Below are 20,228 nucleotides of genomic sequence, written 5' to 3' on the forward strand. Positions count from 1 at the left end.
ACTTCCACCTGACACAATTCCTGTCAGGCCATGGCTGTTTCCGTCAGTACCTCCACAGGTTCGGGCACGCGGAGGTCCCAGTCTGCCCGGACTGCCCAGGTGTAGATGAAACTGCCGAACACATACTGTTCGTATGTCATCGGTTCGACGTCGAAAGAAGAGCAATGCTTGACGTCTGTGGCTGGGACACAACCCCGGATACCCTTATCCAGCGGATGTGTCAAACGGTGGAGAAGTGGAACGCAGTCTCGGCTGCTACCATCCAGATTGCCAGTAGGCTACAGGTAATCTGGCGAACCGAGCAACAGACGGCGGGCACGGCTAACTAGTGATTGGTTAGCTGGAGCGAAAAAGGCCAAGCGCAAAATAAGAGAGTGAATGGTCTGTTCATGCCGAGGTAGGTTGGCGCAGCGAATGGCAACCGCGTAAGGGGTAAACCCAGCCACCCCGAAGCAAGACAGAAGAGTGAGTGTATAGGCGTATAAGTGGACTGCCTCATGCCAAGACGGGAGGGTCGTAGCGTAGTATGTTGGAACTAAGCTATCGATGCCTCATGGCGTGGCAGAGGAGTGAAAGGGTGAGCATCCAAGTCAGTCTCACACTGCATGTTAAGGGTGAGCATAAAAGTCAGCCTCACAGGTTGGTAGCAAGCAAGGAATGAAAAAGGTGAGCACAAAAGTCAGCCTCGCATGGTATGTCAGAAGTGGGGCCTAAGAAAAATGTCCCACATGGGATGCCAGAGGGAGTGACAAAGGTACAATAGAGTGGCACGATTGAGAGTGAATCAGGTGATAGGGTGAGCACCCAAGTCAGCCTCACATGTATGGGTAGGGCGAGCACAAAAGTAAGCCTAGCAAGGAATGAGTAAGGTGAGCACACAAGTCAGCCTCGCATGGAACGTAAAAGGTGAGCACAAAAGTCAGCCTCATGTGGGAGTGTTTGAGAGCGAATCAAAGTGTGATTGAGAGAGCACCCAAGTAAGCCTCATACAGGATGTATGATCGCGCGAGTGAGAGTGAATGAGTACACTTAGTACAGCCATCCCCCCAGAAGTAATACCGAGAGGTAGTTCCTGGGAGGAATGATGGCGGAGCCCAATGGAGTTTAGTCGGTATTAATGGCTGGTCACCATTCGAGTCCGACACGCCCCCAGTGCACCCCGTGTGGTAGATTGGACCCTACCGTTAGCACGTGTACTGGGCTAGGACATAAAGGTCTTCTCCATTGTAAAAAAAAAAAAAAAAAAAACACACATACAGACATTGTCTCAATTTGTCGAGCTGAGTCGATTGGTATATGAAACTCGGCCCTCCGGGCCTCGGAAAAAGTTTTCAAAGTTTGAGCGAATCCTATACATTTCTTTTGTAAGAAATGTAAAAAGTGATTTTTGTATCATAGAAAACTCTACAAATGTGTATTAAAATCAAAAGATAGATACATAGTTTTTTCAGCAAAGTTGTTTCTTATTATATTCCCTACAACTTTGCTGAATACAGTTTTTTTTATTATTTTCATAAATGACCAAACAAAAATTTCTCAGCTTTAGGGGGATTAATCACCAAACTAATACTTTAATAAGATGGGGAATATTTTATAGACAAACTTTGCTGAAGACACTATAGCTCGAAAATCGCTTTTTCGTGGTCAAAACAATTTCGATCACGTTTTTGCCTATTTGGAAACACTGTGCACCGTCCCGAAGCTTCGTGTTCCGACGAATGTGTCCAAAGTGGTCAATGCGGGTTTGATTGGGTATCAGTAAGATGACCTAAAAATCCGTACACATTTCATCTCAAAAAGTGTATCAAAGTTCCTGTGTTAATATTCTTATGGGTTTCCATGTAGCTTTGTTTTTTATAGCAGTCCGCATTCATGCAACCAAACTATAATTAGTTTACCATCAAAGCCTTGTTCAGCTATTCCGAGACATCGTTTCGTTCATCGCCTTATACTTTTAAAATATCCAGAAAAAATGCTTTCTGCTTAACATTTTTCATATCAAGTGCACAACGACGCTGTTGCCATTCTTGCAGCAAATGCCAAACTGAAAGCATCTTCTTCCCCGGGTCCAGATGGTGTTCCCTCGATTTTTGTCAAAAAGTGCATCAGCGGGCTTCTTTAACCACTTCGGCGAGTCTTCGAGCTATCACTCACTACTGGTACATTCCCTTCCTGCTGGAAAGCAGCGCACATGTTTCCAGTTCATAAAAAAGGAAACAAATCGAACATTGACAATTATCGGGGAATCTCGTGTTTAAGTGCCGTATCAAAACTGTTCGAGCTGGTTGTGTTAGGTCCTATTTTCTTTCACAGCAAACACTACATTGCAGATGACCAACACGGTTTCATGCCTAAACGATCGACAACGACAAACCTGCTCTCGTTCACAACATATGTAATGGATAGATTCGCTGACGGATTTCAAACCGATGCTATTTATATGGATCTATCTGCGGCCTTCGACAAAATCAACCATGATATCGCAATAGCGAAGCTGGACAAACTCGGCATTCATGGACAACTTCTGCGCTGGTTTCGTTCCTACCTCGATGGAAGGCAACTCCAAATCAGCATTAAGGACTGTCTATCTGCACCATTCTTCGCTACATCCGGCATACCACAAGGAAGCCATCTCGGTCCAGTAATATTCCTCCTCTACTTTAATGACGTCAATTTCACATTACAAGGACCCCGCCTTTCTTTCGCCGACGACATGAAAATTTTTTAACAAATGCAGGATAAAAACGATGCCGAGTTTCTTCTGAGGGAACTGGACAGCTTTAGTACGTGGTGTGATCTAAACAGAATGGTTTTAAACCTGAGCAAATGCTCAATCGTTACGTTTACGCGGAAACGCCATCCGACTCAGTTTAACTACCATTTCTTCGGCTCGAGCATTCCAAGACACTCTCACATCAAAGATCTCGGAGTCATCATGGATTCGGCACTAACATTCAAACCACATACTTCATACATCGTGGATAAGGCATCACGATAGCTTGGGTTGATCTTCCGAATAGCGAAAAACTTCATGGACGTATATTGTCTTAAATCGCTTTACTGCGTGTTGGTCCGCTCAACGTTAGAATATTGTTCTGCTGTTTGGAATCCGTACTACCAGAACGGGATTGACAGAATCGAGGCCGTCCAACGCAGGATCATACGCTTCGCCCTTCGGCATCTCCCATGGCGAAACAGATTTCAGCTGCCGAGCTATAAAAACCGTTGCCAGCTAATACACCTCGATAAACTCAGCATTCGGAGGGACTGCTCTCGAGCCTTGTTCGTCTCGGACTTACTCTCTGCCAGAGTGGATTGCCCTGCAATCCTTGGAAGTCTGGATCTTCAAGCCCGCGTTCGAGCTCTACGTAATAACTCTCTTCTGCGAGTTCCGTTCAGGAGAACCAACTATGATTGCCAGAGCGCTGTTACCGGACTCCAGCGAATTTTTAACAGAGTGGCGACGGCCTTTGACTTCAACAGGACGCGCGATGCGATAAAAGCGAAAATGTTGGCAATTTTAAAACGTAATTAGTTTAAGCAACCACCATTGGGGCCAAAAGGCCTGTTGATGAAGGTAACAAACATAAACAATAAACGAACACCAAGTTCTTGCCATACAGGAAATAAATTTCATTAGTTTCAGTAGAAAATTTGATACTTTGATCGAAATGAATCTTCGAAACTATAACAGACTGTTATACTTAAATTGAAGTTGACATCAAAGTTCTTAGTTGTGGGATTTTGGATCATGGCATTTGGATTTCATGGCTTCGAAAATTGGATTTAAAATGATTAGTTTTAGAATTTAAATTTCCAAGACCAGGAATCCCGAGATTGTGAAGTTTAGTTACGATACGAATGCAGAGGCTAAAGGCCTGAAATTTTTATTTGAAACCTGGAATAGACAGTATGTTTTCTATATTTCAAATTCATATAAATAGCTTTACGTACTATCAAAATGCTATACAAATCGATGGATTAAAAACAAAATGCAAGAAAGGGGGATTTTGCGTTCCGAATCCATCTCATTAGCAAATGTCACCGTATTAGCACCAGTTGGACACTAAATCCGAAAAACCACGAATCTTGTGTGAACGTCTACATCACTGGCTGGTCCCGAGTTATGACTCGATAAACAAGCACAGAATCTCTGATTTCTAGTTCGAAAGTGGTTTCTCACTGAAAACGCTGACTTTTGATTTAGAGTTATTGGGCACAGATTTTGTGGTTTCGCATTTGCAGTTATTGCCTGAACAGCTGTCACAATGTTGGCAACCATTTGGGTATCTGGTGGCGGCATTGAAGACTGTGTATTGGTATTTATTGTCCGAGATGAGCTTTCTTGGTGACTGCTATCCACGGTTTATGGTAGTGAGCCGTTTCATCATTGAATGGGATGGTAGGAATTGCTAAGTGCGAAGCGTTGCATGTAGAATGGTACTGTCTTGTGTTTTGTATTGTCGGATCAGGTAGGAAAGCCGCAATCTTACCACGTATTCACCAATGAAATATCTAGGAATTAAGGTAATTTGTAGCTGATCCCACTTTTCTGTATTGCGACATGATACTTTTAAAGGGTATATCGCGAGTACGAGGGAGCAGATCCTGTAGTCGAACCTAAATCTAGCCATTATCCATTAACACGAAGATATTGAATTTGTTTGTTACACAATTATGATCAGCGATGTGTTGTAGTTTGTTATGAAAAATAATTTTATTCGTCTGGTGCAATCTATTGAACATTATCATTGTTGAATGCATGATTTGATAAAATTTTATAGCATAGAGGTAATTTTATCAGTGGCTCGGGAGGGGGAGGGGGGTTTGGGGGGCAAAACCCCTACAGAAATATTTTGAAGAAATTTGAAAACATTGAAAATGTCCAATAAAAATATGCCAAATATTTTAAATGGAATTGTCAAAGTTTTATTTGCAAAAGTTATCTTGTGAAAATATTTCCTTGTAGTCGGAGGTAGGAAAATACCGGTTGAGTACCGGTACGGTAAACCAAATCTCCACACGTGTTTGTGTTTCCTTTACATTGTGTGCGGTCTTATCGCTGGTTGTGTTTCAACGAGACATGAAAACCAAACCGAGTTTCGTTTACACAGCACCGCGAGTTGGTTTTGATTTTTGTTTACCGGTGCACCAGTATGGGAGGGAAACACGAAAATACCGAAACCAAACTTCGATTGTGTGGCGGTTGTGTATTCGGGTTGACGTTTATCGGCTCTGCTAGTGCTGCTAGTATTTTTATTAAGAATTCGAAACAAATTTCTTTTGGGTATAATATAAGGTAGTTTTTCGTGGTCATAAATGGCGTTCCTAAACTCAATATTGCGACATTTTCATAATGATTTATCATCAGGAAGTTTGCAATATGGGTATTAGACCGGCAACAATTTTGAGTTTTTTTTTGGAACACTGTTAAATCAAACGGTAATTGGCTTCACATAGCATTTATCAAATATGAGCGTTTTCCAAAAATTCTAGTTCACTCACAAGAGTTTTAAAGTTTGTATGTGAAAATTTATGAAAAATAGGCAATAGAAACAATAAATTCAATTAAAAATGCCAGTGTCATCGTGTACATCCCAAAATCTGCAAATATATGGCTTAAGGTGTAAGGATCAACATTGTCGAAGACTGTAAATTGATCCGATTTTGCAGTAAAAAGATAATGTCATATAAAGTTAGGTGTTGCCTCTCTTTCTCGCTCATGCTTAGAATAGGAATTTTCAAAAAAAACCTGTTTTAATCCACCTAGCGGTGCAATTGTGCCTTTCTCATTTCTCTAAACTATGGCACGGAGGCTTTTTATGTTCAACATAATTGTGGAAATGTCCATTACATTCTTAGTACACTTTGCACTTATACACAATGGCATGCCAGCCACGAACTTGATGAGCTACGTGTCGACGGTGAAACACTTGAAACAAAAAAATATCATACTCCATTAGCCTAATCATCATTAGATCAATGTTATCTGCTTGCTAACTCATTTTGTCATGCGGGGCTGGGTATGTGAAGAGGGCGAAAGTCCCATGAACGAACGACTCCCCAGCTTAAATTGGTATGCTTTGTGATACAGTGGTGGTTTAAAGATGATGGGGTTGAAAGGGAGGGGTATGAGGGCTGGATGGGGTGGTGGTCTGAGGGGTGATTTAAGGAGATTTTTAAAGGAGGGGCGCGAACAGTAGAGGGGGGGGGGGTGTAACCCCTCTCCGTAAACCATCAACTACGCCCCTGTTAAAATCCAGAAACCCTAAACGAGTCGAAAAAAAAATTTGGCCGGGATTAGGTTGACGTTTTTCAGAGTGATTGCATAACCTTTCTATATGAGAAAGGCAAAAATCGGTTGGTCTTCAACGTTAAATAACTTTATCGGGGAACCTCCACTCAATATGCAATCTTCAACAAAACTGTTCGTTATAAAATAAGCTACGCGACCATAAGTTTTGTGATATGCAGAGTTACTGTGGAATTTTTTATTGGATTTTAGGTTTTTAATTTCTCGTTTCCACATATATTACTATGGAAACTTGAAACCTCTTGTGGGTAAACTGGAGCTATCGGAAAAAATACATATTTAGCATATGATCTGTGCATCCAATTACCATTTGAGTTAGCAGTGTTCCGAAAAAAGTCAAAATTGTTGCCGGTCCCATATTGCAAATTTCCTGATGATAAATCTTTATCAAAATGTCATCAATGAATTTTCAAGGTCGCGAGAGATATTTCTTTTCGTTTACAAATGTAATATTGAAAAGTATCTTCAAAAAAAAAAAGTTTCAAAATCCATTGAGTAGATGTTTTACAATTTATTCCCAAAAAAGTGTTCAATTTTAGGCCTCGCGAGTAGAAGACCCCCTTAACATAATTCCTTTCCCGTGCAGCTCGTGAAGATGCAGATATAGTTTCGGTATCAAACTAACATTCTTTTCCTTCCCCGGTTGTCACGATCGTGGCCGGAGTCGCTATTGGCCATTCTATTAAAAGTTTGAATCAGTGGAACATTCACATTGAGAATGGTTTGCTTCTTCTAAGCATCATATTTTTGATTCCTTGTGATAGTCTACCTAAGTTAAGCTAAGCTAATTTGCTTGTTAATATTGTGTACGAGTTGAAGTGAGAAAGTTGTGGTATTGAACCGGAAAAATAATGGCAATTATCGATAGCTGTATGTATAGCTTGATTGAAAAGACATTTAACACGTTCTAATAAGACCTTATAAAGTAATTTTATTCTCATTTGATTGCTTATTTCCTGGCATAACGACATACAGTTTGCACCATATACACCGTTATGGGGTAAGCTAGCAAGATTTCCGTCACACATTATTGTTATTATTATTATTATCATCACATTATATAGTAATTCGATAAAATTCTGTGATGTAGCCAACAGTTTGCCGTTTTACGCAACGTGTTCTGTTTTGCACTAAACTCAAAGAGATAATAATGATAATTGCAAATACCTCTAACTAGCTCCGAGCTCACCTGTTTTAAATGATTTCCGACAATAATCGATGCATCAATTGTACGAGTCGCCATCAAGACATAAACAATTCAATTCTTTAATGATGTGCTCGTCAACCGTACCCTATCGTGCTGGGCAGTGAAGATTTTTTTTAAAATTCATTTTCCAGGCCCCCGCCACAGCGTCTTCTCACTTTTAAATATCTCTATTTTTTCTTCATAACTGTACTTTTTGCATTTTGTATGGCTTGGTATTGCACCTGATCAACTTGAATGATTGAATAATTTCTCTATATCATAAACCAATAACTAAAAGTTTCCCTCAATATCTCAAACCTAATACTTTGCGGTTGTTTGCCAAAATCTAAATAAATTCTTAAGTCTTGAGTAATATAAATAAATTCTTAATAAATATAAACATTCACTGAATGTTTTGCTCGAAGTCGAAAACGTATGTCAAAACTAGGCGAGTTGCATGTAAAATTATCTGATGAATCAAATCAGATTTGTTTCAACGACTGCATGTCTCCTGCGAAGAATTCGGTAGTTCGATAGCACAATTTTGGACGTTATTTTTCGTTCCATAAAAAATCATAGCCCTGCGATCTGTTTTTATCACCCTCTGATAAAACCCGACTGATGCGAACCAGCTCGGGAACAAACGAACATTAGCTGGCGAACTTATTTTCGCAATCCATTCAGTCCCCCATTCAGAAGGTTCGAAATCACTGCTAAGCAACCGAAAACACCGAAACACATCAGATGCAGTGGCAATTGGCGCGCCACAAACCTACTAAAGTGGTTCGACAAAAAAAACATCTGCCTCGCTGGAAAACAACGCTACAAATCAACCTTCAATTCTCACCAACCTCAGCTCAGCTGCTTCGGCAAGTAGTTGTACAATAACAATAATGCGTATGTCGGTGAGGTAGGTAACTTTGCTTTTCGCCTTTCTAGCTTTCGAACCCTCCTCGACATCAGGAGGACTGTGCAGAGATTCTCCCCCTTCCATCGCTGACGGTTATAACGCACGTATACGTACCAGCGTTGACAAAAGGCAAAGCCCCTGCACCATTATTAGGCACAAGGAAAACGGTACGTTAGTCATGAATCCTGGAACCTCCTTTGTGGGATTGAGCGTTTCTATATTCTCACAATCGCCAAAGAAAGGTCCTGTGATCGTTGGAAACTTTTAGCGGAGACGGAGTATTCATTCAAACTGTGTGTTTCGTGGTCCGAGGATGCATGCCACTGCTAGTTGGGTCGGAAATGTTATTTTTGTTCCTTTCATGACTGGAAAGGAATGTGAATATCAAACTGTGTGCAGTAAGAGCGTAATGTTTTACCAGTTCTACTGAACTAGTGAAAATGGTGTGTCTCAAGTGGATTGTTTCAATTGAAAATATTGTTGTTCTCATACATGCACAGTAGGGTGTCCCAAAGTGACATCATGTTAAAAAAGTCATCGGGCTCACTTCTTAAACGAAAGGTTAGGGTATTAGGAGCACTTCTTCGGAGTGAATTTGCTAAAATGCTCCCTACTGCTGGCGAATCTTGATTTTTTGAAAAATGGGCCGATTTTCGGTAAAATTTCAAATGCATGCCTCTTGAACTGCTCCTGAACGACCTTAGATTTTTTTCATTTACTTTTTGGAATAGCATTATTTTTGATGAATTGCTAAAAATGTCAAAGGTTATCTAACAAAAACTTAAATAACTCATACCCCATTAGCCGTAGCTATACACTTTCTTCAGCAAAATTACACCCCTGTATTCGGCTCCACTATATGAAGTGTTTTCTATACTGTTAAAATTTTGTAGATACTCAGTTTTGAAGAAAAAATACTGAAAAACACCAAAAATTTCACTTTTTACTAAGTTTTAATGGCTCTGCCGCTCTTATAATTCAAAATTTGTACAAACTAACTAACCAAACTTCTCCATTTGGATCTCCAGAAAAATAAAAAATGCTGAAAAAAAACCTAAGACAGTTCAGGACCACTTCAACAGGCATATTTTATCCAAAATCGGCCCATTTTTCAAAAAATCTAAATTCGGGACCAGTAGGAAGCGTTTTAGCAAATCCACTCCGAAGAAGAAAGTGGTCCTAATACACTAACCTTTCATTTAAGAAGTGAGCCCGATGACTTTTTTAACATGATATCATTTTGGGACACCCTAATGCACAGGATTGTCTGATTCTGAGACTATTCCATACGACTTTCCTTAGCGTTCGGTAAACGAAGTGAACATTTATTCTTTAGAAGATTACAACGAAATGATATAACTACTTTATCTCTCGACGATTCTTGTTGATATTTTTATGTTATTTTATCTGAAAACTTCAGTTATAACATTTGTAGTATATGAGCGACCGAAAATAAAAGTCGCAAGGACAGAAAACATAGCATGAAACCCGCTTCAAATATATTAGAAAAATCGAAAACAAACTTTAAGCGTAAAAATAGGACTAGGGTTCTTTGACGACTCTTACGTTGAAAAAAATCAGTGGAAAACCAAAAAAATATATCCGCTTCTTCCAAAGTAATATTTTTTAACTTATTTTTAATTTGGAATGTAACGATATACGGATTTTCTTGTGCACGAAATATTCATCTTAAATCAATTTTTGTCACTGCCGACTTTTTCGGTAAAAACTTTTTGGTGATTCTTTTAAAGGGTGTCTCTCATAACACTGCATGACGGAAAAAACGCTATGGAAAATAACCTATTGGGTATTTTCTCTTAAACATTTTGGTAGAAGTAGTTTAGAGTGTATTGTTTGCACTATGTTTTTATCGCTGTCAGTTTTTCTAAAATTGGAAAAAACTACGTCACTCAAAAAGCAACGTCGCGAATTGATTTTGCGTCTCTCATCGGGACATGGGGAAACAACTCGGAATCGTGCAGTCAATGGTGAGTCATGTGATTAAACGTTACTACTAAAGTCTAAGCATCGAACGGAAGGAGAAATGCGGTCAGAATGGAAACTGTACACCTAGGTGCTGACGAAGCCTCATTGTCTCATAATTGATGATGAGAATTACGTCAAGACAGACTTCCGGTAGCTTCCGGGGCTATTATTCTTCACCGCCTAGCACAACATTGATGTTCCGGAGAAAGTAAGCAAGCAGAATTGTCCCAGTTGCCCAATAAATACATGATTTTGGCAAGCGATTTGTTCATGTGGCAAACGTTCGAGACTACTGGGACTGTAAACGGGGAGATCTACCTCGAGGAGTGTGCACAGAAGCGTCTGTTTCCTTTGTTGAAGGAACACGGGGGACTTACGGGGATCTTCTGACCGGATCTAGCTTCATTCCACTATTCAAATGTTGTCCTGGAGTGTTACGAAGCCAATGGGGTCACTTTCGTATCCAAGGATATGAACCCCCCAAAACGCACCGGAACTAAGGGCCATCGAAAAATACTGGGAAGCTATGAAGCCGGCACCACGGAAGCATCCCAAGGAGGCCAAATCTGAGGAAGACATGAAGATAAAGTGGGTTTCCGTAGAGAAGAACCTGCGGCCAGATGTTGTACAGAACCTAATGAGTGATGTTAAGCGTAAGGGGCGAGCATACGGTTATGCTATTGAAATCAAATGAAATAAAGCTTACTAATGGGTTATATTCTATTACCTTAAAGTATGAAAAGGTCCACTAGGTAATTTTTTACGCCGTTTTTCCGTGATGTAATTTGATGTGAGACGCCTTTTACTCAATTCGATTTTTACACTTGAAGTTTATACAGGGGGTTTGGTTCATGGTTAAGAATCTATCGAGGGGTGATAGACTGTCATATTGGGAGAAAAAAATTGTTCTACGCATACCATCAAATCTCAACCGTTACAGAGTTATTGAACTTTTTGTGTAAATAACTTATTTGTTCTTAAATATCTCTAACTTTAAAAGTGTACTTTGTATTTTAAATGTTTTAGTTTCATTCGAAAGGTGAGAAAATTTCCTATTGAATGGTGTTCTCATATCTGTTAGTTAATTAGTTTGAATTACCTTTTAGCTGTAAAGTAGTTAAAAGTTAGTGTTTTTGGGGAGGTTTTTGCTAATTTTCTCGAAATGATGAAGTATGATTATAGCAATATCCATTATCCAAAAGTTGGGTTTTAGGACGATTCATAATTTGTTCTTAGACGTCATATTCCTAGCTCTTCTCATTTCTTTGTAATTTCATTACTATACTTTTCCTGTAACCGACTTGCAAGTGCTTAAAAGGCTCTAATCTAAAAAATATGCTTTATATGGTTATTTACAAGATTTCATTGGAAAGCTGAGAAAATGTCCTATCAGTTTATGTACAAATATCTTTTAGTTAAGTGTACTAAATGATTTTTTACTAACGAAATAACTCAAAATTTGTGTTTTTTGGAGTTTTTTAATTATTCTAATTATTAAACACCAAAATTTATCGTTACTATTGTTCATTTGATGCCCCTTAGTGTTCTCTATAACTTTTTATTTGACACTTTGACTATATCTCTTTTCATTTTGCTGCTATTTATTAGTTAACACAGCATGATCTCGCCACAAATGTAGTGGTTTCGAAACCGTTATTTTTGCATATGAAACGATGTGATAAAAACGATTTTGCGTCGAAACCAAAAGAGATAATTGAATGGAGTCAAAGAAAGAACTGTAGAACTTGCTGAGATGCATTATTTCCATGATAATAATGGTTATGTTTATTATTTACTATTTTAAGAAAATTGACGAAAATGCTAATAATAGCACTAACTTTAAACTAATTTACTTCTAAAACAATACTAAATTCACTTAACTGAAAGGTATTAATACATTTTTATCTGTAAAATTTTCCTGGCTTTCGAATAAAAAGAAAAAAAGTACAATAAGTGCCATACTTTTTCAATTAGAGCTGGTATTAGTGAAAATGAGATAAAAATATCCAAGTTGAATAACCCAAACTCATGAAAATAAGAAAAGGTAAGTGTATCATGTCAAAGAACGAATTATGCAGCTCTTCAATACTAACAATCTGAATTATTAAAATGATGAGGTTAACTAGTAGGATTTTCAAGAAATGAACAAAAAATCGATTAAAATTGTTTAATTTTGAATAAATTACATTGAAAAGGCTACTTAAACTCATTAGCTGAAACTTGTGAGGGCATCACTCAATGCGAAATTTTTTCACCTTTGGATCTAAAATATTTGAAATACAAAGTATACTTTTTGAGTTCGAGATATTTTAAGACAAATAAGTTTTTAACACAAAAAGAGATTTGATGGTAGGTGAAGAACGATTTTTTTCTCCAAATATGACAGTCAATCACCCCTCGAGAGGTTCTTAACCATGAACCTAACACCCTGTATACAATTGATAAAATCTTCTTTTTTAAAGCGGTTTTCACGGAGCATGTTCTGTCCTTGTGACTTTTATTTTCGGTTGCTCTTATATACGTTATTACGTTTTCATCGAGTTACCTCCGGCGTATACCGAAGTACGCAAAAAATTTACATTTCACCTTTCACATAGCTTTGAGATAATAATTACTGTGTGTTTGTTTTATTTTAGCGGCTCCCTTGGATTGCTTTGATGCCGGTTCAAAATAAGGTTAGTATTGTTGATATGGTTAAAACATTTATTAGTGTCTTTTACCCTACACTGCAAATAAACTTTTTTGTTATCATTCGTTTATTTGATACGTGAACTTACTAGAGTCGTCTATATTCTTTTATTTACAACAATTAAATAATAAAACTGACTTAATCAATGTGTACAATAATTTTTTACCCACAATTTTAATTTTTTGGCGACTGTTTCTCTATTCAGCTAATTTTCATTTAATAATTCAATATTTGAAGAACATTTTTCGAAAGAAAACTTTTATATCAGCATATTGAAAATTGAGCGAGTGAAAGTGAATCTTTTGGAGGCACCTCGAAAAAATGTGGTGTATATTCTGGACCAATAGTTATGAAATTTTGCAAAATTCGTCTTCACATCGTTGCCCAGGCAACTACGAGATTTTTTTGCAAAATTATTATTATTATTTATGTTATTTTTACAGTAACATGTTACCCGGCTTTTTAGCATCAATTGGATTTTTGTTTTTCAAAGTACTGTGAAAATCGATAATCGGCAAAAGCTCCTGCAATTACTTGTGGAATGATATAAGGAAGAACTGCCCAAATTTTTAAAACGATTGGTCCAGTAGATTTTGAGTTATGATACCTACCTTGATACCTTATTGGCTACAGCGTCATCTCGCCAATACCGGGCGTATCTTAGAGCTCCATCTTTGTTGATGTTGGGCGGCTTCCTTCCTGTTCCCCCGCACGATCAGGAATCTCAGGTCCTCTTCCACTGCGTACAGCCAACGTGTTCGTGGCCTCCCACGAAGTCGGCGTCCTCTTCCTGGCTCCCTACCGAATATTGTTGTTGCATTTTTTTCTTCCGACATTCGTACTACATGACCAGCCCATTGCAGTCTGCTATATTTCATCTGTTTAACAATATCAGCAGTTTTGTATACTTGGTACAACTCAAAATTCATGCGTCTGTGCCACATTCCATTTTCGCATGTCCCGCCGAGTATTGTCCGTTGCACTTTACACTCGAAGACTCCTAATGTTCTCCTATCTGCCTCCCGCAACGTCCACGCTCTGTGGCTATAAACAGCGATAGTATGGATCAGTGTCTTGTATAAGGCGAATTTTGTTGACATTTGCAAGTTGCGGGACCTAAGCTGGTTACGTAGACCGTAAAAGGCCATGTTCCCGAACAGAAACACAAAACAGAAATATATAAAAACTATAACTCGCGTTGTTACTTGTTAGAAATTTTTGTTATTTTAATTACTAACGAGACCTAATTTATAACACAGCGTGTTACAAAAAATATGTTCTGTTATAATCTTGTTATTTCATTCTGATCGGGTTGGCAGCCGCAATACGCCACAAGTGTACCTAGATAAATGAATTCTCCGACCACTTCAAACACGTCATCATTAAGCACTACCTCACAACCAACACCACTAGACATGCCCCTCTCTTTTCCTGCGACCATGCCCTTTGTTGATGACTAAGCCCATCCTCGCTGTCTCCCTCTTAAAAGGCACGAAGGCATCTTCCACTGCTCTACCATCGATTCCAATCACATCAATATCGTCCGCAAAACCTTGTGATGATAGTTCCGTTACTTGCACGCCAGCTCTCCTGATAGTTCCTTCAAGAGCAGTATTGAACAGCAAATTTGAAAGTGCATCGCCTTGCTTCAGTCCATCTAAGGTCACAAATGCAGATGAGATCTCATCTGCAATCCGAGTACTTGATTTGAACCATCCAACGTCGCTCATATCAGTCTAATCAGTTTCGCCGGAAAACCATGTCCTAACATAATCTGTCACAGCTCATTGCTTTTTCCTGAGTCGTACGCCGCCTTAAAATGGGTGGGTCTGCAGGTTGTACTCCCGGAATTTGTCTAGGGCATCCGCAGGCTGAACATCTGATCAGTCATTGATCGGCTCTCACATCCAGTCCATCCAACCAACTAGCAGGTAATTCTTCGTCCGCCCATTTTCTTAGAATAATGCGGTGGATTATTTGGTACAGCAGCTCACTACCGTGTTTGAGAAGTTCAACCGGGATCTCGTCCTTCCCAGCAGCTTTACCGGATTTCACTTTCTTCGTGCTGCCTTTCCTTTTTACGGTGGATTCGTACTTCTCTCTGTTGAGGCATGTAGTAGCCTTTAGCATCCGGCTTCTGGCCGCATTTTTCTCGTTCGTCACTCTTCATTGAACCATTGAGCCATTGAACTCGCACCGTTATAGTCACAGCTTCGTGGACAGCCTCCCACATACTGTTGACATTGCCAGTGACGTTGGTCTCATCTATCCGCTCATCCAGCTTGAGTTATGACGTGCTTCACAAAACACGAAGCGACGAAGTGCCCCGAGGATTCGCTGTCACTCGCTTAATTTTGGCATTTTGAAATGAAAATTTGAAGAAAGGTTGCTCAATTGCGGCATTATTATACGAAAATTGAATTAATATAGGTACAAACTCTCTGTATTGCCCTAAGAAATTAAAAAATGTGTCTTTTTTCCGAATTAACTTTTACCTCCCATCTCCACTCTTTAAAAATGCGCGCGGTTAGAATTGTAATTCCAAAATAATACAAAGGCTTTTTTGATTTTGTAGAAATACGCTGAAAGCTGGCCAAACTCGATTAATATTTGATTCCGCTACTTGAACTTGAAGAAATCTCGGCTAAAATACACGTAGCAGACCGAACGCTTAGCATGGAAATGAGATTACTTATCAGTCCAAAGTAGTCATGATTTCCCGCCAAGAACCGTCTCTGAATTTCTCTGCTGGTATCATTGTCGGCGGTTTCCAGTGAGCCTAAATACACAAATTCGTCGACCATCTCGATTTCGTCACCGTCAATCAGAACTCGGGATGGGAGGTTCACATTGTCGTCACTAGAACCTCTTCCTATCATGTATTTTGTCTTCGAAACGTTGATAGCAAGTCCAATTCAGCTGGCTTCAGCCTTCAGTCTGATGTACGTTTCCAACATCGCCTCGAAGTTCCGTGCCATTATGTCAATATCGTCGGCAAAGCAAAGAAGCTGGACGGACTTCCTGAAGATCGTGCCACTCGTGTCTATCCCCGTTCTCCTTATTACACCTTCTAACGCAACGTTGAACAGCAGGCACGATAGACCACCACCTTGCCGTAACCCTCTTCGAGATTCAAAGGGACTCGAGAGTGTCCCTGATACACGAACAACGCACATCACTCGATCTATCGTCGCTTTGACTAATCGTGTTAGCTTATCCGGAAAACCGTACTCGTGCATTATCCGCCATAGCTGATCTCGATCGATTGTGTCGTACGCCGATTTGAAATCGATGAACAAATGATGTGTGGGCACGTTGTATTCGCGGTACTTCTGTAGAATCCTGCCGAATTGCGAATATTTGGTCCGTGGTGGCGCGGGAACCCATGAATCCCGCTCGGTAGTGCCCCACGAACTCCCTTGCAAATGGTGACAATCGGCGGCAAAGAATTTGGGAGAGGACTTTATGAGCGGCGCTAAGTAGTGTGCGGTAGTTGCAGCAATCCAACTTGTTACCCTTTTTGTAGATTGGGCTAACGACACCCTCCAACCACTACCCCAGAAGAATCTCCTTCTAGCCAGTGTTTCACCACCCCACCGTATTTTAATAGCTCGCTGGGTAGTTGATCTACACCGGCTGCTTTGTTTTTTTTTCAGCCGACCGATCTCCTGCTTGAATTCTTGGAGATCAGGGGCCGGCAGCCTATCGTGCTCCAAGATCCGCATGCATACTGCAACCAGGTATTGGTCCGGTCGGTTTGGTTTTCGGTGCGTTAGTCAGGTGATCTCCAGGTGGCTTTGTGGATATTTGCAGGGGAAGAAGGTACATCGGACTACCATGCCACTGGAGACTGCGAAGTATAAGCATCATTGGCCGTTGTCATTCGATACGATGCGCAAGCTGTTTGGCCCGATTACCAGTCTAAACATTATCTTCCCTCCTACCTGAGCGTTCATATCACCGACGACGATTTTCACGTCCCGTTGCGAACAGCCGTCGTACACCTCCTCCAGCTTCGCATAGAACGCCTTCTTCTCGTCGTCGGGTCTCCCATCGTGTGGGCAGTGTACGTTGATGATGCTGTAGTTGAAGAAAAGGCCTTTGATCGTCAACTTCCACATCCTTGTGTTGATCGTAGTCCATCCAATCACGCGCTGACGCATCCTACCCAGCACTACATAGCCGGTTGGTGGTGCCACAGCTCTGATAGAAAGTAGCCGCGCGATGCCCGCTTTTCCATACCTTTTGTCCTGTCAAGCAAAATTCCTGCAGTGCTACGACTTCAAAGTTGCGTGGTTGGAGTTCCTGTCGAAAGCTGGAAAGCAGAGTGACCTGCAGTTCCATGTTCCGAGTTTCCAATCGTAGTCTTTATTTTGTCCCGTAGGTCTTTGCCGATTGTTCAGATTCGTATTTTCTTCTGCATTGTTCGTAACGGTTAGTTTTTCAGGGCGGCTTGTTGGGCCTTCCCCAACCCCCGTCTCGCCGGAGGACCATCATGTCAGCTCTGTTTAGCTGACTCGTGGACGATACATCAGCCGCCCCTAACATGGAGGACAGACGCTGCTTTGAGCCGCCCCTAACATGGGGAACAGACGCTTGGATGGACTCACCCTCCGAAAAGAGGAGCCCCCCTTCCCTGTCAGCATACGACCATGATCCCACCGGGGTTGGTTACCGGATCTTTCCTATGGTTATTCGTACCACAGCTGGCACCGCTGGATTAACACATAGTTTACATTTAACTGTTAAGCCTCACTGATGTTCAGTTTTGGCCAGATTTGGCAAGTTATCACTACATCAGCGAGGTGATACCCAGAGGTACCGTGACAATAAGAGCGGTTTAGTCCACAAGCATATCTATCCACCCAACTGCCAGTTATACCGAAAATATTAATACTTTGTCCTCTTTGAGTTCAGAAGAATTAGAACGAGACCGAGAACGATAATCAGAACGTTGGCGAGAACCATATTTAAAATTAGATGAAAACGAAAACAACAATAATGCAGTATATACCACCTTATTACAGAGATGTAAATAACCTCACAGAAGAACAAATCTTTGCTTCGAAATAATGAAGAACCATCTCTCTATCGCAAATCGCCCAAAACCGCAACATCATTTCATCATAGAAAGCTGAAATGTATGTACCGGGAAAACTCATACACCACGTAATGTTTGCATAAAATTGCAGTTGTGCAAGATTGCCGTGCCGTTACCTTCCAAAAGGATGCATACATACAACAACACCCAAGAAACCCTACTGAAACGAACGGGCTGCAGACAAGTTGATTTAAAGCCCTCACGTCCGGGCATCCGCTGGGGATATCATCATCCTGGATGAGAGCGAAAGAAACATGTGAATCGAAGCCTCGGAAGATATGCAGCCAAGCGTGTGCACAAGCTAATTTATTGTTGAGTGGTGTTGCTGCTGTGGCAAGAGCTGAACCCATGAATAATGCTAAAGTCAGCAGACCGTCGTCGTTGGATGCGAGTCCGGCACAAATTTGAACCATTTAGGTGACTCAAAAGTCTCGTTTGTTACATTCGACGAGCTCTAAAATTTTCGCTTTCGTTCTAGATTGAACGAGACACTATCTTTATCGACGTTTCGCAGGGTTTAACCATACAATCGGACGCATAGATATTGGCGTGGGACCGTTCGATGCATGGAAACAGATTCTACTCGGTTTGGTTTTTTTTGCTCGAAATTATTCTGTTACTTTTGCAACGGGCAACAGGGTATATCGAGATGAACTGAAATCAGTGGACTGTATAATCAAGGTTTCAATAAGACGAAGGGTTAGTTTCTACATTTATCTAATTTATTTATGAATAATAAGGAAAGTCAAATAAGAGATATCAATAAGTTGTGCTTTGCAGCTCACCCAGAGATTTGGTTCATGATGAATAAAAAAGCAATGAGCAGAGCATTGGATTTCAAGTCACCCATAATATTGTAAGCGCAAGATGTACATAGAGAATAGCATTAGGTGATACAAGTAGACAAAAAAGACGATACTATGGATTTTAACCGTTATATGTCCAACAAAAAAACAACTTTAACAGGCGAACGAGGGTACCCGGATACCCACAAATTGAAATGCTCATAATTATGGTTTCCATTAACCGATTTGGATACTTTTAGATGTTTTGGATTCAGGAACTCGTCCACTTTTTGATTCTGTTAGATTGAACCGGATGAATATATCTGGTTCTTGAAAATCCAGATTTTCCGGAGTAATGTTCCAGTACTAGGGTATGGTTTGAGTTTCAAAACACTTCAAATTGCCTCGTCTGTCTCTTATTCATTGTTATTGGACCCTATGGCAATTTGAAAAAATGAAATTGGAATGGAATGGCCACTCACGGACCCACGGAACCTGCTCCGGAATGTCCGTTCCAGGGTCAAATCACCAAATGGTTCCGAAACCATGAGATACAGCCTACTGATGCAATTCCAAGATTTTTGATACCCATATTGCTAGTATTCCATTGAAATTCACATATAGTATCCCAGCACTAGAACATACTTACGGAAATCCGGATTCCCGGGAACCGAATGAGGTATTCTGGCTCATTTTTATCAATTCTAAAAGTGGATGAATCCAAAACACCTCGAAGTATCAAAATCGGTTGGAAATTACCTTAGTTATTGGCATTTCAGTTTTGTGGGTACCCGGGTACCCGGGCCTGTTACGTAGTGAAAAAAATCGGGAGCCCCTCCTTACTCCTCCCTTACTATATCAACAATATTATTGACCCAAAAGCTTGACTTAGTGAAGTTCTAAGATGTCACAAAGTTTCAGTTTCCAGCTATGGATAAAACATGAGAATTTGATTAATTGAAACCCAAAAAGGTACCTGGGTACCGCATCGGACACATAACGGTTAATCTAATTCATTATGGTCCCAAAATGGTATTTAGATTAGCCTGGCTGCATTCAAATTATAAGTGTAGGATTAATGGTGTCTTTTGTCGAGTTTTTAGTGGTTTTTCGAATTATTGGGCTTAGGGTATTCAAAGTATCAACTTTTTGCCTTTCTCATATGAAGAAAGGCTATGCAATCACTCTAAAAATCAATTTTGCAACCGAGGCCCGGAACCGATTTGCACAAACTCAAATTCAAGTGAGAGGTATTACG

General features: G+C 40.2%; 1 protein-coding gene across 4 annotated transcripts in view; it reads left to right on the top strand.

The window, feature by feature from the left end:
- The window catches only part of LOC131681593 (uncharacterized), a 179,464-nt gene that overhangs the window by 82,396 nt on the left and 76,840 nt on the right, over nt 1–20,228 (top strand). For 3 of the 4 annotated variants that reach the window (XM_058962483.1, XM_058962480.1, XM_058962481.1), the window contains one exon: nt 13,032–13,070. The exons of the other annotated variant lie outside the window; for it this stretch is intronic. Coding sequence is in view for 2 of the 3 variants with exons in the window: in XM_058962480.1 (XP_058818463.1) it covers nt 13,053–13,070 (18 nt within the window). In the remaining variant the exon portion in view is untranslated. The remainder of the gene's footprint in view (nt 1–13,031; nt 13,071–20,228) is intronic. 4 annotated transcript variants of the gene reach the window in all.

Source organism: Topomyia yanbarensis, chromosome 2, assembly GCF_030247195.1.
Source record: "Topomyia yanbarensis strain Yona2022 chromosome 2, ASM3024719v1, whole genome shotgun sequence".
Taxonomy (NCBI): Eukaryota; Metazoa; Arthropoda; class Insecta; order Diptera; family Culicidae; genus Topomyia; species Topomyia yanbarensis.